The sequence below is a fragment of the Crocuta crocuta genome, unplaced genomic scaffold, assembly GCF_008692635.1.
Source record: "Crocuta crocuta isolate KB4526 unplaced genomic scaffold, BGI_CrCroc_1.0 scaffold168, whole genome shotgun sequence".
NCBI classification, from domain to species: domain Eukaryota; kingdom Metazoa; phylum Chordata; class Mammalia; order Carnivora; family Hyaenidae; genus Crocuta; species Crocuta crocuta.
The window spans coordinates 6,762,604-6,789,027 of record NW_027532591.1 but is presented as its reverse complement, the minus strand read 5'-3'; the positions used below and the strand labels follow the sequence as shown (position 1 = coordinate 6,789,027).

The 26,424-nt window shown below is 44.5% G+C and overlaps 1 protein-coding gene across 2 annotated transcripts; it reads right to left on the bottom strand.

The window, feature by feature from the left end:
- Nucleotides 1–973: 973 nt before the first annotated feature.
- TTC4 (tetratricopeptide repeat domain 4) lies at nucleotides 974–25,562 on the bottom strand. Of its 2 annotated transcripts, XM_077779682.1 has the most exons (10): nucleotides 25,386–25,562; nucleotides 24,821–24,938; nucleotides 23,912–24,073; nucleotides 18,715–18,792; nucleotides 17,150–17,274; nucleotides 8,450–8,536; nucleotides 6,511–6,728; nucleotides 5,601–5,682; nucleotides 4,343–4,425; nucleotides 974–2,017 (listed from the first exon to the last, which is right to left on the bottom strand). In XM_077779682.1, exons 1-10 carry the CDS (start codon nucleotides 25,512–25,514, stop codon nucleotides 1,912–1,914), a joined length of 1,188 nt encoding a protein of 395 aa, XP_077635808.1. In that variant the 5' UTR covers nucleotides 25,515–25,562; the 3' UTR covers nucleotides 974–1,911. The 2 variants fall into 2 exon arrangements, with proteins under 2 accessions (XP_077635808.1, XP_077635809.1); XM_077779683.1 differs by lacking the exon at nucleotides 5,601–5,682 and having other exon boundaries at nucleotides 1,924–2,017.
- Between the last annotated feature and the right edge of the window lie 862 nt (nucleotides 25,563–26,424).

Sequence of the window (26,424 nt, the reverse complement as noted above, 5' to 3'; positions counted from 1 at the left end):
TGCTTCTGTATGTATAGATGGGGCTTTGGAACAGGACTCTGGTTTATTATATTATTATGTCTTTCACTCGTTTAAACATTTATCCATCCAGTTGACACACGCGGGGCTCTCAGTGTGTCACACTCACTGTGTCAGGCCTGGGCACTAAGACAAATCCCCATCTGGCCTCTGCCCATTAAGAGCGTGTCTTCTGGAGGCTTTAGTGCAGTGTTTCTCAGACTCGGCGTTACTGACAGTTGGGCCAGCTAACGTTTTGTTGCGGGGGCCGGCCTATGCACCGTACACTGCTTCAGCAGCTGCCCACCAAGTTGTGACAACCAAAAATGTCTCTAGACATTGGCAGGTGCCCCCAGGGTGCAGGTCACCCCTGTTGATAATCACTGGCCACAGAGGTGCCACAGATAAGGCTGGGGGTGGTGCACTGACTCACTTTACAGGTGGAGGCTCCAAGCAGTCCCATCCCNACCAGGAGCAGCAAGCCAGCAGCCACCAGGATCCCAATGGCCGTCTGTTGCCATGCTAAGTCGCTTTCCTCCCCTTTCTGCTTCTCCCGCTCACCCTAGCTGGATGGAGGGGCAGGGCCTAAAGGGAAGGCAGCCAGAAGCTGGCTGAGAACCGGGCCTACCAGGAGCCGAACTTCGTTTCTCAGGGGTGTCCAGGAGGGAGTAGGGCAAGCAGTCTGTTTTACAGATGAGTGAGGTCGCGTGCCGGGGCCTGCTGCTCCACAGAATGCTGCAGTGCCCGCTAGGGTTGCTATTGTCAGGCCTCTGACCTGGTGCTGAGTTCTTAGAGGGCCAGGTGGCAGGACAGAGGACGGCCTCAGTATGGCCTAAGGTAGGCCTTGGTGGAGGCTGGACTTCTCCTCCCCGGGCGCAAGCAGGGACCAGCGCTTGAGAGGAGAGCTGCATGGTTCTTTGTAAGTATTCCACAGCAAACTGCCCTTCAGAGACGAAGTACACAGCACAAGTCGATCTTGAGGACAGCAGCCAGTTTCTGTTTAATGATGTATTATTTAGCTTTGCTACAGGAACAAGCTCAGTGCTTAACTACTACAATGACATCTATTTCTCCATGTTACAGTCAACAGGCCAGCTGCTTCTGCTCCGCGTCTTGCCATTCTGGCACCCAGGCTGATGGAAGAGCCCCTCTCTGGGAAGTATGTTCGTGGCAGAAGGAAGAGCGCATGAACTTACCAACCTTCTGTCCAGACACGTCCACCCACATCCCTTTACACCCCCTGGTGGGTGGAGTAGGTACTGCAAGACACCACATGGCTGCAGGTGAGGCCCCGTACTACCCTCTAGGAAGGAGGCAAACAGCAGCAGACATACATACAAACTAGGACAATGACTCCACTGCAAAGATTTTTAAAAGGCACAAAATCCTAAAATGTGAACACTGGGGAGGGACAAGTCTGTCACAATTTTCCCTACCATACAGATCAGGAAAAGTGGTCAATTTTGGGTTTTGTTTTTTAGTGGGGCCGGAGGGTCCCCACCTATACGTCTTTACAGGTACAGAAACAGGAGCTGGCTTTTCTGAGCCCATCTCACTTGCAAGGGTCTCCTATCCCTATAGAGGCAAGCCTCTCTACAGAGGTTCTCTGAGGCCACTACCACCAAAGAAGTCCAAACCCTAGCACTGGGTCCTGAGCCTGTGTCCACATGTCAGTCTTCCTCAGGTCAGTTGTGGGAAGTCAGGGATGGAGGCTGATGGTAACACAGCTCACAGGGACTCCAAGGATGTCATGACCATGGTATAGTTTTTGTATCAACAGAGGGGAGTGGTGACCAGCTGGAACTTGGCACTGACCAGACACGATGTACTTCAGGGAAGTCAGCAGCTCTTCCCCCACTATGATGCAAGGAAGGTTCAGATGAGTGAGGGACGAGATCCAGGGGCCCAGCTCGGTCACCACTTTATCTCATGCAGCTTTTTCCCCCGGAGATAATTCTTACAAAAACTAGAGGCTCCTACACACAGCAAAAATGCTGGTATCAGGGCTTTTACAAAGTACCTGCAGTGAACACAACAGAAGAGGGAGGTTAATTGAACTGCAATCTTAATCATCCATGCACCTTCCCACCAACATTCAAGGTGAACCTCTGGATGTGAGTCAACATTAAAATGCAAGTTTAGCACATTTATTTGACTGTTTACATATTTGGCAAATTAGCATGACTCGCTCCCTCTTACAACCTAGCCAGAACCTTTGGGCTGGTCCTCTAGTACCATGTGTGCATGGCTAAACACAAAACTGTAAGAACAAACATTCATTCACTCAATGATGCATGCCCAGGGTCAGCTGGGCTCTGTGCTGAAAACAAGGGGGTGCCTGTGTGGCTCAGTTGAGCATCTGACTCTTGATTTTGGCTGAGGTCTTGATCTCACACTTCGTGGGATCGAGCCCTGCATCAGGTTCTGCACTAACAGCACAGAGCCTGCTTGGGATTTTCTCTCTGCCTCAAAATAAACATTTAAAACAAACAAAACCATCCCTGCTCTCAAGTCCTGAGGAGAGACAGAGAGATAATTAATGACAGCAAGACAATCCCAGAAGCATTTGTGAGGTACGACATTAGCCCAAAGGGCATGATTCCCCCCACCCCCCATAGGAAAGGGGACTCAGGAAGAGCTTCCTGGAAGATGCTATGTGCATGTGGACTCTAATGTAGAAAAGGGGTAGTTGTGATGGGGGAGCAAGCGTCAGGAGGTGTGGGTCACCTGAGCACTTGCCATTGTTGGAGCATGAAACATGCAGAGTGGGGCAGGTTAGAGAGGCGGGCAAGGTCTCGGCCTCCCAGACTGACGGGTGTTAGCATTACTCAATGTGCTTCATCTGGACAGAGGGATCTACATAGGTCTGAAATTGCCTGAAACCTATCCTGGGTAGCCCTTGCATATCTCAATCATCTAGAAAGTAAACATTTCCAAGAGCATTTATATTTTTGAGATTGGCTTTCCTCCACAAATCTGCTTTATTTAGACTTCTCACCCATTTTTTTGGAGATGGGGAGAGAGCAAACCTCAGGCCTTTAAAGAATTGTGGTAATGGGGCACCTGGGTGGCTCAGTCAGTTAAGTATCCGACTCTCTATCTCAGCTCAGGTCTTCGTCTCAGGGTTGTGAGTTCAAGCCCTGCACTGTGCTCCATTTTAAGTGTGAAACCCACTTTAAAAAATTTGTGGTAATACTTTGCTAATAATGGAAAATAAGAATAGCTAAAAATTTATCTATGAACTAGAAGAGAGATTTAACACCCCCCCCCGTGTCCCTGCCAAAAAAAAACCCCACACTTGCCAAGAGAAGGCCTATCGTTATCTGAAGAAATCTTCACCTCTTGCCTGCCAAGCCAAAGCAGAAGCATCCAGAACAGCTGGATCCCCACTACTGAGTCAATTCTTACCCAATTTGCCTCTAATCTCTTTGCAGTCCTCCCTTACCTCACGCCTCACCATCAAAGAGGACACATAATCTGTATACTACTCTGTAAATTTTCCCTCAACATCCTCTGTGGCTCCATACACCACTATCACAACAAAGTACGCTCCGGAAGGGGCCACTCGGGGCCTTCACGCATGGCCCTACCTCCGCTCTCTAGCCTCTTTCTCGGCACACCCAGCCACCTCACGTCCAACAGCGCAGGCTGCTTTCGCCTAAATGCAAGACATTTGCTTTGCTTGGAGCTCTGGGAAGAACAGTCCAAGAGTCAACTCTCAAATCTGCCTGGGGGATTCCAGCACAGTCCAGGGACACCCCAAAGCTGAACAAACAGAAGCCAAATCCACCTGGCTGCCACAGCTACTCAAAAGATGCACTTCGAACAAGACTGCTCTTTACAGAAGCACTTTGACTCCTACTCTCTCACGGGCTCTAAAATACCTGAGAAAAACGCAGGCCAGAATTATTACTCCCAGTCTGAAGACAAGGAGACCTCCCCAGGGAGGAAGTATGTGCTTACAGTCCCACAGCCAGTCAGTGATGGTATCGTGGCTTCAAGCAGCAACGTCCTTTCCGTACAGAGCACCAGGGGACGCAGGCACAGTCACGACAGAAGCGCTGGCACTGCTGCTCCCAGGTACAAAAGCCGGGCAGCGGGCCCCTTCTCAGACCGGCCCCACAGGCTCTTCCCAGTCTGGGGGCGTCCCGGCTGCAGGGTAGGGAGCGCTATCTGGCCAATGACCTGGGCTGGTCCCTGTGGCTGCCGTCTCAATTTTGTGTCCAGGGCGGCAGGGAAGGGAGGACAAGACAACTAGCTGGCAGCAGAACGCAAAGCTGGCTGTACCCCTGGGGCGCTGCCCGGGCACCTCTCCCCACCTCCCAGCCTCACGAAGGCGGCTCACCTGGGGTGCTGCAGCACCTGCAGCAGGGTGCTCTCGGTCGGCACCCGGTACAGTTCTGTTCCACCGTCATCCTCGAAGTAGATCTGCAAGAATAAAGGAGCAGGAATCAGACACAAAGGGCCTCAGCAGCACTACACAAGCTGAGGCCAAGTCCGGTGAAGAGCTAAAGACATAACAACTGTTCTAGCTGAGTGACCCCTCATAGAGCTGTGCGACGTGGGATGTGGCGCACGCAGTCTTCCCCTGTGGCTTCACTTTCCAAAGACAGGACCAGGGCTCAGAGAAGAGAAATAACTCCCCAACAACACTCAGCTGGTAAATAAGTCAAGATTCAAGCCCAGGCCTGTGAGCTTTCGCTTCCCTAGCAGTTCAGTCCTAGACCTCTTAGATGTGGGGGAAGAAAGGCACAGTGGCCCAGCAGAAGAGCCCTAGGAGGATGAGAAGGCTGTCCATATGGGATGGCGCTGTGCAGGTGTCAAAGCCCACACAGGGTAAGGAAGGTGTCTGCACAGGAGAGGGGCTGGTAGGGAGTGAGGGGTGTCAGAGCCAGGCCAGTGGAGGGCAGCCTTGCTGGGAATGGGCCAGCCTAACCCGGGTGCGAAGGGCTTCCTTACAGGACGGCTGTCCAAGATGAGGTGTCAGAGCCCATGTGGGGTGAGAAGGGTGTCCTTGTGTGGGGACCGCTGAGATGGGGTGTCAGAACTAGTGTATCAAAGCTAACGTCCTGATACTGATGGTTGGTGGGGATTATGAAGGAAAACATCCTTGTTTGTAGGGTAATGATCCTGAAGTGTTCAGGGACAATGGGGCATCCATTGGCATCTTACTCTCAAATAGAAGACAAAGTCTTTGCACTGTACGCTGTGAGTAAAAAAATAAAAAGGTCCCAACAGTGGAATGTTATTCACCCTGAAATATGAAGAAATGATGCTAATGAAATGAGCCAGACACAAAAAGAAGAGTCTATGGTTCCACTAACAGAAGGTGCCTAGAGCAGGCACAGCTGCCAGGGGCTGGAGGGCGGGGAAATACACTGTGTGGTGGGTCCAGGGTCTGCAGTTTGGGGGGACGATGGGGAAACAGATGGTGGGTGATGGTTGCACAACCACGTAAATGCACTTACTCCTCGGGAAGTAGGTGCTGGTTCAAATAATGATTTTTATGTTCTGTATAATTTGACATAATTTTTTTAAAAACATTAGAGCCTCCCCCCAAATCCCATAAATCCCATATAGGAACAAAGTAAAACATCTCTTACCTGTAAATTAGCAGGGAAGTATTTTTCCTCTAAGTCCCAAGAGGGTATTTCACCAAACATCACCATCAGGTGATCAATAAACCTAAGGATATAACATAATCTATTTTCCTACATCACAGTTCCTGGACACCCATTCATAGAGATATCAAAGATGTATAAAACATGAAATACAGGCCTAAGCCATTCTGAGCCAAAGCCATCTGGTTTAAGCCAGAATGTGTATGTATATCACTTGCCCTATTTTTTTTTTTAAGTTTATTCGTTCATTTTTGAGAAAGAATGAGGGAGGGAAAGAGGGAGAGAGAGAATCCCAAGCAAACTTCATGCTGTCAGCACAGAGGCTGACTTGGGGCTCGAACCCACAAACCAACTGTGAGATTATGACCTGAGCCAAAATCAAGAGTTGGCCACTGAACCAATTGAGCCACCCAAGCAAGCCCTCACTTGTCTTCTTATATGACATCATAATATTCTTTAAACTCGAGCTTCACAACATACCTTACATTTAGCCACATTCTAAGCATTAACCCTATGAAATCACATAGAAACTGCTACTTCCATTCTCTCTAATAAATACTTCGGTTACTATGCATATCCTGCCTACCATGACTTCCTGTCTCCCCTGAGATATGCCTGGCAAACCACACTGTGGTGCTCTACTTCTTAGCCCAGTCAGGACGACAGTGAGACCTGGGTCTGTCACTACAAACTAGCTCTAGTTAGTGAAGGGAGAAATCAGCTCCAGGACAGAGAGATTATTTCAAACCAGACTGTTAACCCTCTCAATTATACTCGGACCTTCTCCACCAACAGTGTCCTCAGCCGAGGCGGCAGGAGAGCATGCAAGCACGGACAGAGGGAGCTGGTTCCCTCTGGGCAGAGGGACAGAAGGAACTGGGCAAGTACGTACCTGGTGTCCTCGTGAAAAGCAGCGATGAAGTCCGACTGGGTGTGCTCTGGGTACAGAAAGAGCACAGGCCAGCTTAACCTGCCCCGCTCGTCTACACTCAGCCTGGCTCCATAGCGGTTCTCCGAGCTGATCCGATCCAGAAAAAGCTCACCTAGATCTTCTAAGTCTGAATCTTCATCCTCACTGGTAGCTTCAGAGACTAGCTTGATGTTCCTAGCCTGGATGAAAAACACACACACACACATCATATCGTGTGGAAGGATGCAAGCCCATTTCAGTAACAGCTTCATTACCCCTGAGGCCCGGCACGGCAGGGAGAACTCCCCCTTCACCATGTGCTGGACCCCGTGTCACAGAGACAAGCTAGATGTGGTGCCTGCCCTCAAGCCCCTACTCATGGTCTAGTGGGCACAGAGCTATGGAAATGAGTACAGTATGAGGTAAGAAGTGGAGCTGCAGAACTGCAGACCATCAATAAGTAATTCAGCCTGGGCTGGAGATGACAGGAATGCTGGGGGCTGAACAATGACTGTGAAAGGCAGAGAAGTTTGGGGGGGGCGGGGGTGTGTGGAACAGAAGGTCATTCCACACCAAGGAACAGCATATCCAAAGGCACAGAAAAGATCAAGAGTGGGAATATACAAAAATGGTAAGTGTGTTGGTTTAGCTAGGACATGGAATAGTAAAAATAATGCACACTGACTTAATCTTGACTGTCTCATGGAAGTAAAGATAAATCAAAGTTCCGATTGTGTCTCGATGTTATGTGTGTGGAGGCTAGCACACACAGGGACACTTACATGCAATCAAAGTTACTTTTAGTATCTCCTAAATCAGGGGTTGGCAAACTTTTCTTGAAGGATCAGACAGAAATATTTTAGGCTTTGTGAGCCAAATGGTCTCTGTTGAAATTAACTACTCAACTCTGCCACTGTAGTGTGAAACCAGCCATATGTGACACATAAACAAATAGGCAGGGATGTGATCCACTGGTTGTAAATCTACTGGTTTTAGACCATTGGTAAAATGCCATTCTGTGTATACAACTGTTAAAGCAGTTCTTATGTATGCTGAAGCTTAAGATGCAGGGTCAGACCAAACACAATCAGGGCTGTATGCAAATGTCTGGGCACTGCAACAGTCTCCGTTTTGTTTTAGAATGTGACCAAATCTCTCACTATGCATGTTAACTGGAGAATCTGGAGTATTCCATTCTGTTAACAGGTGTTAACAGATTGCTTGTCGTGAGTAGGGACTAGTGGAGTGCATCTTAGCATGAGGTTCTCAAAATCAGTAAGTAACTTCAGTGGCGCATAACGTAACTCAACAACAAATGGAACTAAGAGCCTGCTCCACAGTTTCATGGTGGAGGTCCTCTCGTCCTCTCCCTTGTGAAGACCAAGCACGCCAAACCTCTACAGGTGACTTGCTAGGTATCCAGGTAAAAACAAGATTTGGCTCAGACTACATCCATTTAAAATGCAGGGAAGAAAGGACAGGGTCAAATCTGCTTTTGTTATAAAGGAGCAACATCCTAAAAATTCCCACTTTCTCAGGATGCAGTGGCTGAGAGCAAGGACCGGCTCTGAGACACATGAGCCGTGTGAGGTTTCTTCACCTCTCTGAGACCACATCATCATCATCCAGTAAAACAGGAGAGGGAAGATGTATCTCAGAAGGCTACTGTGAAGATTAAGTACTGCTTAACCCATAGCAACTATTCAGCGTAGGTTACCTGAGATCAACACATGTACACAGGCAGGAGAGCTGACTGAACTCGGGGGATGTGACTCCAGAGCCCCTTCACCACACTGCTTCACCAAAGCAGAAAGAAAATGAACAAATTCATTCAGGTAAAGCATCCCAAGAAAGGTTCCCAATAAGCTTGAGGATTAAGGGATTTAGCAAGACCGTATGCGCCTGAGGTTTGAGAACTCACCTTGATGGCCTGGAATAAAATCTTATTCTGATTCTGCTCCTTCTTTTCTTTCAGCTTTGCTTTCCTTATATTCCTCTGTTCAATTCTCTGAAAATGAAATTCAGATCCATCAACTTAGGGAACTTGCTTCCTCTTCCATTACCCCAGCCTGCTTCTTAGTTGTGATCTTTGGTATCTATCCAACCCAGACTCCTGTGTCAAGCAAGACCAGTGGCCTGATTCAGGTCAATAAACATTTTAAAAGCACACATCTGGGGCGCCTGGGTGGCTCAGTTAAGCGTCTGACTCCTTGATTTCAGCTCAGGTCGTATCACAGTTCATGAGTTCAAGCCCCACACTGGGCTCTGCACTATCAGGTTCTTAACCTTTGCTTAAGGTTCTCTCTCCCTCTCTGAATTAATTAAACAAACACACATACAAACTTGAAAAGCACACGTCTGGGTGCCAGGACTGGTGGTAACAAATTTTAACATCTATAGTGACTATACCCAAGGAGCTCGCAGTCTACTGAGGGCGACAAACAAGTGAAATGTCTGTTACGTGTTACCCTGGTGGTGTGCACCCAGAAACCCACCAGGGTATGCTATGAAACACAGACTGATCTATGGTGACCAATACCTCTTGATCATTCCTTCTCCAATCCAATCTACCAAGAGAGCTGCACAACTCCTTTCTGCCATTAGGAAGTGCAGTTACACTATTCAGAGTATCCCACCCAGACACCATGAAAACCCATGTCTAGTCCAGTGCCTTCACACAACTGAGCTACACCCAATCACAACGTCTGGTCCACATTAGAGAATGATTAAGGATGATGTCGACTCTGTCCTCTGTTGATTTTACTCTGATTTACGGGATACAACGAAGTGTTGTGGCTTCCTGGTGTCTCAAATGAAGTTTGGGGTCTTGGCAGCCACATAAAGTAGAATAACCACCAGGTCAAAGGAGCCCCAGCCTGTGGAGTCTGCTGTCCTTTAAAAACAAACAAGCAAACAAACAATCCTGGCACCTGGGTGGCTCAGTTGGTTAAGCATCCGACTTTAGATTCACAGGCTGTGAGTCCAAGCCCTGCATCGAGCTCTCCACTGTCAGCATAGGGCCTGCTTCAGATCCTCTGTCCCCCTCTCTCTCTGCCCCACCCCCCCGCTCACACACATGCTCGCTCTCTCTCTCAAAAATAAACATTAAAAAAAAATCAGCTTTGTGAGGTATACTTTAGAGATTTTAAGCGTATACTTAAGTAAATTTTGACAAGCTATACCTTTAGTATCCAACACTTCAATCAAAATGGGACATTTCTATCCCCTAGAAGGTTTCCTTGTGCGCCTTTGCAGTCAGTCTCTATCCCATCCCGTCACTGATGGGTTTGTTTTTATTACCAGATAATATTCCATTATAGGAGTATCACACTTCGCTACCTATTTCCTATTGTTGGCCACAAGTGCTGTTTTTGGATTACTACGAATAAACCAGGCTGTGACCATTCTTATACAATCTTTTTATGAACATGTTTTCAGTGCTCTTAGGTAAACACCTAGGAGTGAAACTGCGGGGTCACATGATAGGTGTACGAAACTGCCAAAGTAAGGGTACCATTTTATATCCCACTGGCAGTGTATCAGGGTTTCAGTGCCTCCGCCTCCTCACCAACATTTGGTACTGTCAGTCTTGTGAGATGGGATCTCGCTGAGGTTTACTTTGCCTTCTCCAGATGCCTAATGACCCTGTGCATAGTTTCGCATGCTTACTGTAAATCTTCTGGGAAGGGTCTGTTCGTTTCTTTTGCCACATTTAAAAATTTTTCATATTGAATATATTTCTTTTGTAGTCTGGATACAAATGCTTTGTTAGATGTATGCATTACAAACATTTTCTCCAATTCCATGGCTTGCCTTTTAACCTCCTTAATGACGTCTGTTTTTAGTTTTGATGAAGTCCTATTTACCAATAATTTTGCCTTTTACGGTTTATATTTTTTCATTTTTAAAAAATTGAGATAAAATTCACATGGCATATTAACCATTTTAAAGTACATAATTTATTGGCATTTAATACATTCACTGTACCGTGTAACCATCACCTCCATCTAGTTTCAAGGCTTTTCAATACCCTAAAAGGAACCCACAAGCCTGTTAAGCAGTCACTCTGCGCTTTCCCTGTCCCCAACCCCTGGCAATCACAAATCTGCTGTCTCTATAGATTTACCTATCTTGGATGTCTGATACATGTGGAAATATACAACATATGATCTTTTATATCTGGCTTCTTCACTTAACATAGTGTTTCTGAGGGTCTCTTTTATGGCTGAATAACATTCCACTTCATGAACATAACCATATTTTATTTATATCAGTTGATGGACATTTAGATTGTTTCTACTTTTTGGCCATTATGAATAGCATTGCTATGAACACTCATGTACAAGTATTTATTTTAATACTTGTTTCATATTCTTTGGGTATATACCTAGGAATGCAAATGCTGGTTCATATGTTAATTTTGTGGTTAATTTTTTTTTTTTTTGTGGTTAATTTTCTGAGGAACTGTCGAGCTGTTTCCATAATGGCTGTCATTTTACATTCTCATCAGCAAAATATGAAGGTTTCAGTTTCTCCTCATCCTTCTCAACATTTATTTTCCTTTGAAAAAAATCCTAACCAGGGGCGTCCGGGTGGCTCAGTGGGTTAACTGACTTCAGCCCAGGTCATGATCTTGTGGTTCGTGAATTCTCTCCCCCCCACCCCAACTTGTGCTCTGTCTCAAAATTAATTAAAAAAATGATAACCATCCTAGTGTGAAATAGAATCTCATTGTGGTTTTGATTTACATTTGCCTAATGACTAACAATGTCAAACATCTTTCATATGCTTTTTTGGCCAGTATGTACCCTCTTTGGAGAAATGTCTACTCAGATCTTTTGCCCATTTAAAAAACTGGGCTGTCTTTTAATTATTGAGATGTTAAGAGCTCTTTATATATTCCATATATAAGTCCCTTAACAGGAAGTGCCTGGGTGACTCAGCTGGTTAAGGATCCAACTCTTCATTTTAGCTCAGGTCATGATCTCATGGTTCATGAGTTTGAGCCCACATCGGGCTCTGGACTGACAGTGTGGAGCCTGCTTGGGATATTCTCTCTCTCCTGCCCACCTCTCTCAGCCCTTCCCCTGTTCTCTCTCTCAAAAATAAAATAAATACAACTTTATAAAAAGTTCCTTAACAGCTACATGATTTACAAATACTCTCCCATTCTGTGGGTTGTCTTTTCACTTTCTCAATGGTAGCCTTTGAAGCACAATAGTTTTTATCTTTGATGAAGTCCAGTTTATCTGTTTTGTTGTTGTTGCTGTTTCTTGTGCTTTTTGTGTCACATCTAAGAAACCATTGCCTAATCTAAGGTCATGAAGATTAATGCCGCCATTTAAGAGTCTTATAGCTTTGGGGCACCTGGGTGGCTCAGTTGGTTAAGTGTCTGACTCCTGATTTCAGCTAGGTGGTGATGTCTCAGTTCATGAGACTGACCCCCACATCAGGCTCAGCGCTGACAGCTCCAAGCCTTGGGATTCTCTCCCATTCCCTCTCTCTGTCCCTCCCCCATACCCTCTCTCTCTCTCAAAAAACAAACAAACAAACAAAGAAAAAAAGGAGTTTCATAGCTCTGCTCTTCCGTTTAAGCCTTCATCTATGTTACATATGGAATGAGGTAGGGGTCCAACTTCATGCTTTGCATGTGGATATCCAGTTGTCCCAGCACTGTTTACTGAAAAGACTACTGAATAGTTTAGGTACCCTTGTTGAACATTAACTGTCCAGGAATGTGAGGGTTTATTTCTGAGCTCTCAATTCTGTTACACCTATAGGTCTATCCTTCTGCCAGTACCACAATGTCTTGATTACTAAAGCTTTGTGGTAGAACTTGAAATTGGGAAGTGTCAGTGCTCTAACTTTATTTTTCTTAAGATTGTTTTGGGTATTCTGGGTGCCTTGAATTTACATGAGTATCAGACTCAGTCTGTCAATATTCTGCAAAGCAGCGAATTGGAAATCTGACATATACTGAGTTGAATCTATACACCAATTTGGGGAGCATTGTCATCTTAGCAATATTAAGATATGACTGAGGGGCACCTGCGTGGCTCAGTTGGTTAAGTGTCTTGACTTCTGCTCGGGTCATGATTTCACAGTTCATGAATTCGAACCCCATGTTGGGCTCTGTGCTGACAGCTCAGAGCCTGGAGCCTGCTTGGGATTCTGTGTCTCCCTCTCTCTCTGTCCTTCCCCCTCTCACACTCCCTCTCAAAAATAAACAAAAAAGCTCTGATTCATAAATGTCTTCCCATTTTCTTCAATTTAATTTCTTTTAACAAAGTTTTATATTTTTAAATTATAAGTTTTATGCTACTTTTGTTAAACTTATCCCTAAATATTTTATTCTTTTTGATCCTATTGTAGATGGAATTCTTTTCTTAATTTCATATTTGGAATGTTCACCAACAGCTTGCTAAACCAATTTATTAGTTCTAATAGTTTTTTTTAGTGGATTCCTTAGGATTTTTTATACACAAGATTGTGTCATTTGTAAATAGAGAATTTTCCTTCTCTCCTTTTCTGAAGGATAGGTTTGTTGGATATAGAATTCTTAGCTGAAAGTCTTTCTTTTTTAACTTAATTTTTTATTTACTTCTGAGAGTCAGTGAGAGAATGAGAGCGAGTGAGCTAGCGTGAGCAGGGGAGGGTCAATGAAAGGGAGTCACAGAATCTGCAGACAGGCTCCAGGCTCTGAGCTAGCTGTCAGCACAGAGCCCAACGTGGGGCTCAAACCCACGAACCGCGAGATCATGACCTGAGCCAAAGTTGGACGGTTAACCGACTGAGCCACCCAGGCGCCCCAGTTGACAGTCTTTCTTTCAGCACTTTGAAGGACAACCCATGACCCTTTGGCTCCCATGGCTTCTGATGAGAAGTCAGCTGTTACTTTTATTGAGGATCTCTTATAAATGAAGAATCACTTCTCTCTTGATGCTTTTAACATTCTTGTGTTTGACTTTCAATAGTCTGATTATGATATGTCCAGGTACAGAATTCTTCAAGTAAGTCCTACTTGGAGTTTGTTAAGCTTCTTGGAAGGGTGGATTACTGGTTTTTATCAAATCTGGGAAGTTTTGGCTTTATCTCTTCAAGTATTCTTTTGTCCCTGTTTCTTCCTGGTGTCCTGGGACTCCCATGTCTCTGATGATACACTTGATGGCATCCAACAGGTCTCTCAGTCTCTCTTCATGTTTCCTTATTCTTCTTTCTGTCCCTCATGCCAGGAAGTCACAACTGACCTGTCTTCACAGTTCTGCTGTTGAGCCCTTTGGTGCCCTTTTCATTTCAGTTAAACATTTCAACTACAGAATTTCTATGTGATTCTTTTTTTTTTTTCAATTTATTGATAGTCTCTATTTGGTAGGACATTGTTCTTTTTTTTTTTTTAACTTCTTTAGTTCTAGAACATACTGGAAAGAGCTGGTTTAAAGTCTTTGTAAGTCTCATGTCTGGGCTTCCTCAGGGACATTTTCTGTTGCTATTTTTTTCCTGTGTATGGGTCATACTTTCTTATTTCTTTGCATGTCTTGTAATTTTGTACTGAAAACCAGACATTTAAAATAATACAATATGGCAACTCTGGAAACTGGATTCTCCTCTCTTTCCTCTCCAATTTTTGATATTGCTGCTTCTATTGTTTAAATACTTTCCTGAACTAATTCTATAAAGTGTGTATTCTGTTTTATGTGACATAAAAGTCCCTAAATAGTTAGTTCAGTGGTCAGCTAATGATTAGACAGATTTCCCTAAATGCATGAAGCCAAAAAGTCTCCCACTCTTTGCTGGGGGGCTCCCTGTGCATATTGTGGCACACCTTCCACACTTGCCCACCATTTACAATTCACCTTAGCCTTCCCTTACAGCTTCCACAGAGCCTCCCAAGTCAGCAAGCAGTAAGAGCTTAGGACCTTCTTAGATCTTTCCTGAGCACGTGCATAGCCCTGGACACACATGTGACCTTGCAGATTTCCAGGAATATGCTGGAGCTTTTCAAAGCCCCTGCAAAATCTCATTCTCCAGCTTTTCCTTTTAAGTATTCTGGTAAGCCTACTGTTTGCCCTGTTATCCACTATCTCGGGCAGCTGCAGTCTCAAATAATTGCTTCTAGTTGTTTCTGACACCCCTTCTTTCCACCCAGCTCTCCCAGAAGCTTTTCATACTGGGATAGCTCTAAGACGAATCAAATAAAATCAGCCTGGTGAGTGGCGTCTTCTTGGAAACCACCCAGATGGTCAAACAATGGCAGTTCTTTGGGCACGGGGCTTTGAAAGGGCTCTGATCTATCTGCCTCCTCTGGTGGCTACCAGGCTGCCCTTTTTCACCATGATACTTCCAAGGCTACTATGGTACTAGGGAGGGGGAGATAGGAAGAGGGCAAGTAAAAATGTCACAAAGCTTGCCCTGCTTAGAGAGGTTCAGACATTTTTCCTGAATAAACACTCCCTGATTGCTGCAAGCCTTTGGCTCATTTCAGAGTTCTGAAAAAAGTTGACCATTTTGCCAGTTTTCCATAGACTTTATGAAGTATAGAATTTTAGCAGGTCTTTATTTGGCCATTTTTGCTGATGTCACTTCTCTTTGCCAATTTATCTACCTTTTCTATCAATTACTGACAGAGAGTGTGCTGACATCTACACCTATTTGTAGATTTATCTCCTTCATTGGTTTTTTTGCTTCATGCATCTTGAAGTTCTCTTCTTACTCTACATGCATGTTTAGAATTGTTAAATCTTCTTCATTTGCTTTTATCATTTAAAAACTGCCATGCTTTATTTCCAGTAATAAATACCAGATGGTACTGATGGCTGTTTTCTCTGATTTTAATATTGCCATATGAGGTCTGTTGCTTACACACTCACCAAGCACACAGGAATCCAGAATGGGTTTATACTCAGATATAGAATAATCCTGATACTCAGGAAGCAATCCCAGCTATACCCAGTATTGGGCTTTGGAGCCCTGAAATCTTTCTTTAACTGTGCCTGTGCTACAGAAGCTACAGCTTTTGTTTCAGTCCACTATGGGTTTTTAGCTTGGCTATGGCCTTACATGGTAGCCTGCGAGACATTCTCTCAGTTACCTAGGCTTAGAATTCTGTCACTGAGCCAAGTAAGTCAACAGATCTCTACTTTTTCTATCATTTTATATGACCAGAATGACTATTAAAACGTACGCCTTTGCAGGGCCAGCTGAAGGCTCCCATAGCACTGAGAACTCCCCTTCCACAGTATAAGCATGAAGACAGACCCAGAACCACCATCAGGAGACCCGAAGTCCAGTTCTGGCCTTGTATTACTAGACACGTGAGGCAGTAATGCACAGGGACTAAGCACGGGACTCTAGAGCCAGACTGCCTGACTTGGACACCCACCTTCACCACAGCTAGGTAGCTTCCCGACCTCTCTGTGCTTTAACTGCCTATTCCTGAAAGGTGAATCAGAATAGTTCCTACCTTGTAGGGCTGCTGTGTGGTTTAAATGAATTCATGTAAGTAAAATATTTAAATAGCACCTGGAGGATAACAGAAAATGGTATCTAAATGCTGGACATTGTTTAGCTGTCCTTTCCCCTCCTCTCTTTCAGGAGCTTTACACAGTGTACACACTACATTATGGAAGTTTTGTGCCACTTCTTACTCAAGTCATAATAGCTACACATTTATCAACTCCTTGTTATAAGTCAAGAAATCTGCTCACACACACATAATCTCATTCAATCCTCATAAAAACCATATATTATGTCCACAATTTTCAAAGCGGGGATTGAGTTTCAGAAATATTAAGAACCTGCCCATAGTTATGCTTTCTCTTGTCTGGAATGTTCTCCACTCCCCACTTCCACCCTCCAGTCGAGTACACTCTTAGTCTTCAAGAGATTAGACAGAGGCATCACCTCTTTCAGCCAATCTTCTCTGCCATCCCCATCTCTGCCCTGCTCTCATCCAGGGCAGAGTTAGACACACCACTATATATACTATATATTCTTGCTTGTCTCTGTCACATAACTGTAAACACATTTTAACTATAAACAAAAAACTTACCTTGTTTATTTGTGTCCTCCAGAGTTCCAAAGATAGGAAACAGTTTTGGTTTTTTTTTAATGTTTGTTTATTTATGACAGGGAGAGTGCAAGCAGAGGAGGGGCAGAGAGAGGGAGACACACAATCCAAAGCAGGCTCCAGGCTCTGAGCTGTCAGCACAGAGCCCGATGTGGGGCTCGAACTCACAAACCACGAGACCTCGACTTGAGCCAAAGTCAGAGGCCCAATTGACTGAGGCACCCAGGCACCCCTGGGTTTTGTTTTTAAAGAAGAAAAAGTTGGAGAGCCTGCACGGCTCAGTCAGTTAAGCATCCAACTCTTGATTTCGGCTCAGATCATGACGTTAAAGTTTGAGAGTTCAAGCCCCATGTTGGGCTCTACACTGACAACAAGGAGGCTACTTGGGATTCTCTCCCTACATCTCCCCTGCTCCTGCACACTCACATGCACACACACTCGCTCTCAAAGAAATAAACATTAAAAAAAAAAGTTTACAATGACCCAAAAGACGCAATCTGGGAAATACTAAATAATTAATGCAAAGTAACAAATGCCACTGATTCTGCCACCTACCTTCAGCTTGGTTGCTTTAGCCCTCATTTCCAGAAGCTTCTTCTCTTTGGAGTCTATCTGCAGCCCTTCATCACACCAGTTCACAGCCTCAGCAAAGTTTCTCAGTTCCAGATGGCATAAAGCACCTGTAGAACCCAGAACCCTTAATACAGGTGGACAATATGCACAGAAAGCGGCCTCCCTGAATGAGAACCCCCACCTCCACCAGCCAGCATTCTGAAGGGAAAACGTGATTAAAGCCCCTTGTACTGCATTCTCCAGACAAGGGAGAATATTTTTTGTATCTTAGATCAGAAAGCTAAGGCCCCTTCAGCTCAAAACTCCGATAAGCCCCTCTGGTATGGAGGGCTTTTAAAGCAGAGAATGCTACAGCTTAATGGCAGAGAGCACAGACTCTGGAAGCAGACAGATCTGGGCTAGGAATCTGGCTCCGTCATTTACCAACTAGACCCTGGACGAGTACTGAGCACCTCCAAGCTTTAGGTTCCTCATCTGCAAATCAGAATAAAGCCCATGTCAGATGGTGTTTTAAATGGAGACAGAAAGCAGAATGGACATCAGCCATTCATCAAAGCAGGGGCCAAGACCAAAGACACTGGTCTCTCCTAAAACGGTTCCCAGAGACGGCTGCCTCTCCTCTCACCATGTTTGTTGTTCTCCAGTTTGCCCCCTTAGACTTCCACAGCATTTCAGTATAGCAGAACTGAAGGGCTTACATGTCCACAGAATCCAATCTCACCTCCCAGAGCTAAGTACACTGATACTCAGAGTGGGTGTCCTGCCAATGTCACGTGCTGAGGTAAAACTGACTTCAGTCAAGGATGAGACTCCAGTCTGTAGCCAATTCCACAGGACCAGAGTGAATTTACTTGCCAATCTTTGAACGGTACCGTCTTCCCCTACAGCTGAGGAACACGGAGCTACCTACCAACCCCTAACTATGCATATCTAAAGGGGCATAACTCTGATAAAGCATTTGGCTTAGGATAAAGCAGTTGGTCCATGGGGGATACAGGGAAGATTAATATGTGATGAATAAATTAAAGTTTACAAAGCACCTTTGAGCTTCTCAAAGAAAACGTAAAATATAAAAGTAATTCAAGCACTATTATTACGTAGAAAGGTCAGACCACAAAAGAAAATACAGTCTGGGAACATCTCAGCATCAGAGTTATCAGCAAAGATCCAATAACTTATCTTTTAATTAACATGGCATTTGAAGTTCTTGCCTTTCAATCAGCTAATTTGGAAAAAAAAAAATAGAATGTGGCTTCTGGAACTGCTTTAGTTTAAATAATTTTATTATTAGTTTAAAATTAGGAGTTTCAATTTCTCTACAAATTCTTAAACCATAAAGGGTTATATTATTCTCTGGAAAATTCTTCTTAAAATGGCATATTGCTATTGATAAGAACCAGGAACTTAATATAGAGACTGCAAAAATAAGGTGACTTCATTAGTATATTAGCCCCTTAATGTTCAAAACTTAAAATGCCTCAACTCTTGGGGCAGTGAGTGCCAACTTTTCCATAATGACAATCATACTGTAAGTCTACAATACTTACCTCTTACTATTGCTTTGAGGTGGCAGGGTTTTAGCTTCCTGGCAGCTGTCACATCATTGAGAGCAGAACGAAAATTGCCTAATAGGGACCAATGAGTCAAAGAGAAAACAAGATTGATTTCAGGATTATTTGCAAAAATTTGTGTGTAGACACACAGATATTTTTGTATAATCCTGGAGGAATATAAATAAGAGCAACAGTTTTTAGAAAAAAAATATAGTTAAGTTCATCAAGAATCTTAGCAATGTTTGTAACACCGGAAGCCCACAGAACAACTAATGGCTAGCAAGCCCATGAAAAGATGCTCAACATCACCAATGACTGAAGAAATTAAAATTAACATGGAACTGGTAAAAATTAAAGACAGGTAATATCCAGTATCAGTGAAGACACAGAAAAAGGGTACTCAGGTAAGCGTAAATTAGAGAGCAAATTAGCATGTACTTTGTGTGACTACTCTGACCCAACAACATTTTTCTAGGAATTTATCCTTAAAAATACTTTGGCAGGGGCAGCTGGGTGGCTCAGTCAGTCAAGCATGCATCCAACTCTTGATTTTAGCTCAGGTCATGATCTCACAGTTTGAGGGATCAAGCCCCACATCGGGGTCTGTGCTGAAGGCACAGAGCCTGCTTGAGATTCTGTCTCTGCCCCTCCCCTCCCTCTCAAAAATGAAAACACTTAAATAAATATTTGGACAAATGTGCAAGGATAAATGTAAAAGCATGTTAACTGCAGTATTACTTTTGATTGTGAAGTGCTGGGGATACCCTAAATATCCTGACTGTAGTAATGATTAAATAAACTATGGTTATGCCCACAATTATATGGTCAACTAATCTTTGACAAAGCAGGAAAGAGTATCCAATGGAAAAAAGACAAATCTCTTCAACAAATGGTATTGGGAAAACAGGACAGCAACATGCAGAATGAAACTGGACCACTTTCTTACGCTGTACACAAAAATCAACTCGAAATGAATGAAAGACCTGAATATGAGACAGGAAACCATCAAAATCCTAGAGGAGAGAACAAGCAACAAGCTCTTTGACCCTTGGCTGGGGCAACTTCTGACTAGATAGGTCTCAAAAGCAAACATGAACTATTGGGACTTCATCAAGATAAAAAGCTTCTGCACAGCAAAAGAAACAGTCAACAAGACTAGAAGGCAGCCTATAGAGTAGAAGAAGATATCTTCAAATGACATATCAGATAAAGGATTAGTATCCAAAATTCTATAAAGAACTTATCAAACTCAGCACCCAAGAAACAAAAAATACACTTAAAAAATGGGCAGAAGACATGAATAGACATTTTTTCTAAAAACATCCAGATGGTTAACAGACACATGAGAAGATGCTCAACATCACACATCATCAGGGAAACACAAATCAAAACCACCAGTCATCTCTCTCAGAATGGCTAAAATTAACAACACAGGAAACAATGGATGTTGAAGATGCAGAGAAAGGGAACCCTCTTGCACTGCTGGTGAGAATGCAAACTGGTGCAGCCACTCTGGAAAACAGTATGGAGGTTCCTCAAAAAGTTAAAAATAGAACTACCCTATGACCTAGCAGTTGCACTACTAGGTATTTATCCAAAGAATACAGAAATACAGATTCGAAGGGAAACATGCACCCCCATGTTTATAAGAGCATTGTCAATAACAGCCAAACTATGGAAAGAGCCCAACTGTCCAACGACTAATGGATAAAGACAGACAGACAGACAGACACACACACACACACACACACACACACGCAGGAATATTACTCAGCCGTCAAAAAGAATGAAATGTTGCCATTTGCAACAATGTGGATGGAGCTAGAATGTATTATGTTAAAGGAATTAAGTCTGGCAGACAAAGACAAATCCCTGATTTCATTCACACGTGGAATTTAAGAAACGGAACAGATGAACATAGGGGAAGGGGAAAAAAAGAGATGGAAACAAACCATGACAGACTCTTAACTATAAAGAACTGAGGGTTCCTGGAGGGAAAGTGGGTGGGGGGATGGGCTAAAGGGTGATGGGCATTAACAAGGGCACTGTTTAAAAGGGCTTCAAAGGGGGGGAATGATAGGAAAAATCTGTTGTAAGATGGTTGACAGGACTAATAAGAAAACGCCTGTCCTTGAATAATGAGGAATGCGGAAATAACTGGCTATAAGTTACTCCCTCTGCTAATGCTCTGGGCTTAGACCTCTGAAGAATGATCTCCTCTGAGCCCACCGGTATAAAATAAACCTCCTGCCTTCCAAGATCTCCAAAGTGCCACTTGGTTCTTCCGCCGGGTGATCCAGACCAGATTCTGGAACATTTGGTTACAGAACTGAGGGGTACTAGAGGGAAGATGGGTGGGGGATGGGCTAAAGGGTGATGGGCATTAAGAAGGGCACTTGTGTTAAGCACTGGATGTTACATGTAAGTGATGAATCAATAAATCCTACTCCTGAAACCAATATTACATTATATCTTAACTAACTAGAATTCAAACAAAAATTCGGGAAACAAACTATGGTTATTCCATACTATTACACGGTCTGCAGCCATTAAAAAAGAGTAAGATACATCTGCATGTGAAAGGCATGATAGGATGCCTATGCTACATAATTTTAACTGGTTGTTCTATGTGTATAATGTCAATGTGTAAAATACCAATATAATTTTGTAAAACAAACCAATCTAAACATACAGATGTGGACACACANATATTAAAAAAAAATGAAAAGGGCTGCAGTCATACACACTGGTTATCCAAACTAGAAGGGCATGAAGTAGATCCTCACTTTCTAGTTTATACTGTAAATATCACTGAACAGTTTGGTATTCACCTATATTTTCACTTCTAAAAATTCTAGCACAGGGGTCAGCAAAAGTTTTCTGACCCTCTTCTGAAGGGCCATATAGTAAATACTTTAGGCTGCATATGATCTGTTACACATTCATCTTTGCTGGTTTTATAATTCTTTAAAATCTAAAAAACATTTTTAGCTTATAGGAGACCAAGGATCCAGCTGTGGCCTGGGAGCCAGTCAGCCAGATCCTGGTTCAGTCTTAAGATGAATCAGGATTAGTGGAAAACTTTACCACTGTGCTCATTACTGCATTATTTTAAAACACCTAAAAGCAGCTGCATATTCAATAATAGCAGAACAGTAAAGCCAATAGTGCAAACCCTGGAGTGTCCAAATGATGCAAGTTCATGTAGCTATTAAAACAGTATTCACAATTTTAATCACAGATAAACTTGTTTTTTATAAAATTAAGTGAAAAGAACGGAATGTTGGAATAACAGCATGATATTAACAATGGAAGAAAATATATATGTAAGAGATCCAAAGACTTCTGGTTAAAGGTAGTAGACTGAACCTTCAGATAAGGTAGATAAGGATTTAACTCAACCTCCACTACTCCCCCCCTTCCCCCCCAAAGTGCTATAAACCCACAGAGACGAGAAGAGTAAGAACACAGAACACGTTTTTAAAGCTGGAAAACAGAGGGACAGGGCTAAATGACTAATCGGGCCTAAGAAAACGGAATTCTGAGCCAGCAAAAGGGAAGGCCCAAAGCTAGCTAGCAAGCTGTACTGCAGAACCTAAAAGTGCTCAGGACTCAGGAACTGGCAGCACCAGGTACTTCTGGAAGTGTGGGTAAAGGGGTCTTCCATTCAGTGCACTGCGAATCAAAGCCAACTCTGCATACTAACCCTAGCACTGGGCACCCTTACACAATCCATTCTACTACATTTACTGCATTTTACTACAGTTTCTTACTCTGCAGACTGGGGATAAAGAGGTTAACCTCACCTACCTTACAGAGCTGCTGTGAGGTCAAGAGGGATGACAAATGTGAAAGTGCTCTGTGAGCTGTACCAGTGAGGGACCATTTAAGGAACAGCAGGGATTATTATGCCTCTGCTCCTGTGGCATCACACACACACGGTTTTCTTGCAAGGTGCCTCTTCTGGTCTTACTGGCCCTACGCATGACGGTCTTTTAAGTTCCCCCAAAGAAAGGACCTATGTAGTTTGTTGCTCACAGTGCAATGCATAGCACACAGTAGATGCTTTATATGTATTTACTGGCTGAATACGGGAATGAGGGAAACGCCTTCAGGGAAAGGCCAGGTGTTACCCATCTCTGCAACACCAGTGCCTAGCACAGAACAAGAACTCAAGTTAGTCTGCTGACGGAAGAAGATGTATTCCTCCAGGAGTCAGAAGAATGGGTTTCCAGTCCTAGTTCTGGCACTAACCAGAGGGTCCCTCTGAGTCTATTTAAAATGAGGGGTTGGTTGGCCCAAATCATCTCTCAAGTTCTACACCACTTTTACTATGTAGGGCTGTACAATGAAATGCGCTACAGGAAGACAGCAGCTGGAGCAGCCTGTGGTGGGGAGGGACTGCTTAAGTGGGGACGGGTCCCGGCACACTCAGCCCAGCTGGACCGCAAGGCTAGTGCGCTACCAGCCCCTCGGAAATGCCCGAGACCCCCAGGGCCTCTTCCAGCCTTGTGGTAAGAAACAGGTCTAACATGACCAAGACTGGCCACCAGCAATAATGTTACCGAACAACCAGTGTTTCCCAAAGTGACGTCCACACCACAGTCCTGCACGGTAATAAGTGTTACCTGAAAAGGAGCTTATAAAGCCTAAGAATCCCAGTGTGGGGTTCTTTGCCGTGGGTCATTCCGGCATCGTGGGCACACTAACATGCACCACAGGTCTCCAACAAAGCGGCAGCACGCTCCACATCTCCTTGCCTAAAGAATATCTTTCACATCAAAGGTCCCACAGTCTTTGAAAAATTCTCCCTTTAATATACTTCTCTCACTTAAAAATCTCTATTGCTTGAATCCTTCTAGCATCCTTAAGGATAGGATAAAAGGCCAAAAACAAAAACATATTGTTTTTTGAGAAGCATTTGGGCTAAAAAAAAAAAAATCTCAGATCATACCAACTGCTTTATGAACATAGCTCACCTGTTTGGTTCAGAGAGTAAGAATTATACAATCTATCTGGTTTCCCTCTTCACCAAGTCTACCTGGAAGAGGCAAGTTCAGTTAGAGTAAACTAGCCTAGCTTCCTGGGATCAGCAGCTCTTCTTCTGACACTCTCAAACTCCACACTAACCAGCAAAATCATTTTTGCTGTAAAGTTAATTCTCTAGAAAGCACTAAATAATATAAATTACCTAGATAGAACTGTGCTGCTGCCCGGTTGGTATAAAGAACAACATTCAAATCAGGGTCTGTGCACTTCTTCTTTAATCCTTCAGAGTACGAAATCACGGCTTTTTTATACTCTTTTTCTTTAAAGTAATCGTTGCCCTCATTCTTGTAGGTCTTGGCCTGTTCTGCAAAGAAGAGAATAAATAATCACTGTTTCCTGTTTTTTTTAAAGGCTCACTAAAAACAGATCCTAAATCATACAATAACATAACATATGATCAACCAAATAGAAGAAACCAACAGAGAAAGAAAACTCATAAACTAAGGCTATTGGACTAGGTATCAACATGGAGAAACAAATCATGAATACTTAACGCTATAATGAATTCCAAATTTCTTACAAGGCAGACTGTCAGGTACTTAACAAAAAAAAGTATGCGTATCCGACGTCTTGAAGAAAGGAACTTCTAAAAAGTTACTTTATACTTTTGTTTTTGCTTACGTTTTATTCCCACGAAAGCAAATTCCCGTCCCCACCCTAGTAAGAGCCTACAAAACTGTAAAGAATCAGTTCAAATTTCCAATCCATTGTGAGCCCACTCCTACCTCCCCCTCCTCAGTGTTCCAGCAGCACCTACTACACAGCTACGTGTTGGCCCTTACCAGATACACCTAGGACAATCTGGCCATCCACGGGAGCATAACCCTTGAGGGCTGTCTTACTCATCCCTGTACTCCCCGACACGCCTAGCATTTAGTATGTCTCAAAAACCAAAAAAAAGTATAAAAAAAAAGAACACAAAAAAGTATATGTGGAATAGTGACACCTTTGAGCAGGTTAACTACTTGTTATCAACCAGAACCTCTCTGACTCACTCTTTACCTCAATCCAATAGAGACACAAAAATATTAACTAGACTCATGTCAGATACCTTCTGGAGATCGCTCTTCATCAAAAATAATTGACTGGAGGCAAGCCAAGTCAGGATTTTCGTTGGGATCAATTTCGGAGGGCGCTTTCTTCATAAATAAGGGGACCTTTTCAAATTCCTGGAGATTAAGACAAGAATGGACCACAGGAATAAGATTTTCCACCGGATAGATCCAATTCCATGTCTCTACGTCGGAGTTTTCCTCCTCCTCATGATTTGCAAATCAGGATTAGCTCGCTCTCCCCCTATTCGGGCCTCAGTTTCCCATCTGTAACATGAGCGTGCAGGGTACCAATCTCTAAGGATTCTTTCGGCTCTCAAGGTTTAACAAGNGTATCACTTCGTCTACGCCGCAATCCTCCGAGACTGTGGCTACAGTTAAGGAAATTTTACAAATGAGGCCACGGGCTCGGAGAAATTAAGCAACTGAGTCAGTAAGTGGTGGGGTCACAGCTCGTACTCCTAAATGTACTCGCAGCTTAAGACGGCGCCCAAAACCCCGAGGCCGAGTTTCTAACACTCCCGAGGAGAAGCCACCTGTCCGCGGGCAGCGNGGGCCGCCTACCTCCTCCCACTGATCCTCGTGGAAGCCGCCACTGTAAGACTGGTTCTGGAACTTGTCCAGGAACTCGTCCATGGCATCGTCAGCGTCCGCGTCGATGTCCGCGTCGGCGTCCAGCTCCCACTGCTCCATGGCGACTCTTCCACCCTCGCGCCACAGTCGCAGCTGCTAAAAAACCGCGGCAGCTTCCGGCAGTGCGGGTGCTCTTCCCTCAGTCCTCCGGGCCGCGCCTACCGACGCGCCTCGGGTTCCGTTCTACCTGGGTTCCGGCCCGACCCGGGCTCCACCCCTCCACGACCAGCACCACCCCCGCCCGGGCCTCCCCTCAGCGGGCCTCAGCCCCGCCCCTCAGGGTTTGGGGTGGCGGATAAACCCAACGCCCCGCAGTGCTCCCTTATCACTTCTTTAGCTCGTTTGTCCAGCCAGTTAACACGTGTTCCCTAAGCTCCTTGTGTGTTCAGGCCTATTGCGGTCGCTGGATATACAGTGGTGGGCAAAGCAGATAAAACCCCTGCTCTCCAGGCGTTGAGAGGGTAATGGGGAGAGACAGCCGGTGAACGTAATTTATAAGAGGTTGTCAGGTGCTAGCAAGAGCTATCAGGGGAAAGTTCCAAACTGGGTGTACAGGCATCAAGCAAAGGAGGAGGCCTGAGGTGGCCAGGGCCTGTTGGGGGGTGGGGGCGCGGGGACAGCCCTCTCCATGGCGGGGACTGGCAGAGCCCAGCCCCAGCGAGTGGAGCTGGCGGGGAGGGGGTCCTGGAGCAGAATGAGAAGTAGGGTGAGTGAGGTGGGAGGGATGATGAGTAGTGATTCTGGCGACTTGGGTCTTCCTCAGCGTGCAGTGGAACCTTTTTTTTTTTTAATTTTTTGAGACAGAGACAGAATGAGCAGGGGAGGGTCAGAGAGAGAGGGAGATACAGAATCTGAAGACAGGCCCCACGTTCTGAGCTGTCAGCACAGAGCCTGACGTGGGGCTCGAACCCACAAACTGTGAGATCATGACCTGAGCCGAAGTCGGACGCTTAACTGACTGAGCCACCCA

Coding starts and splice junctions, on each gene's coding strand:
- TTC4 (XM_077779682.1), bottom strand. CDS start 25,514: ATGGAGCAGTGGGAGCTGGACGCCGACGCGGACATCGACGCGGACGCT. Junction 8,537..17,149: donor CTAAAGCAACCAAGCTGAAG/GTAGGTGGCAGA, acceptor TTTCATTTTCAG/AGAATTGAACAGAGGAATAT. Junction 2,018..4,342: donor CAGGTGCTGCAGCACCCCAG/GTGAGCCGCCTT, acceptor TGTTCACTGCAG/GTACTTTGTAAAAGCCCTGA.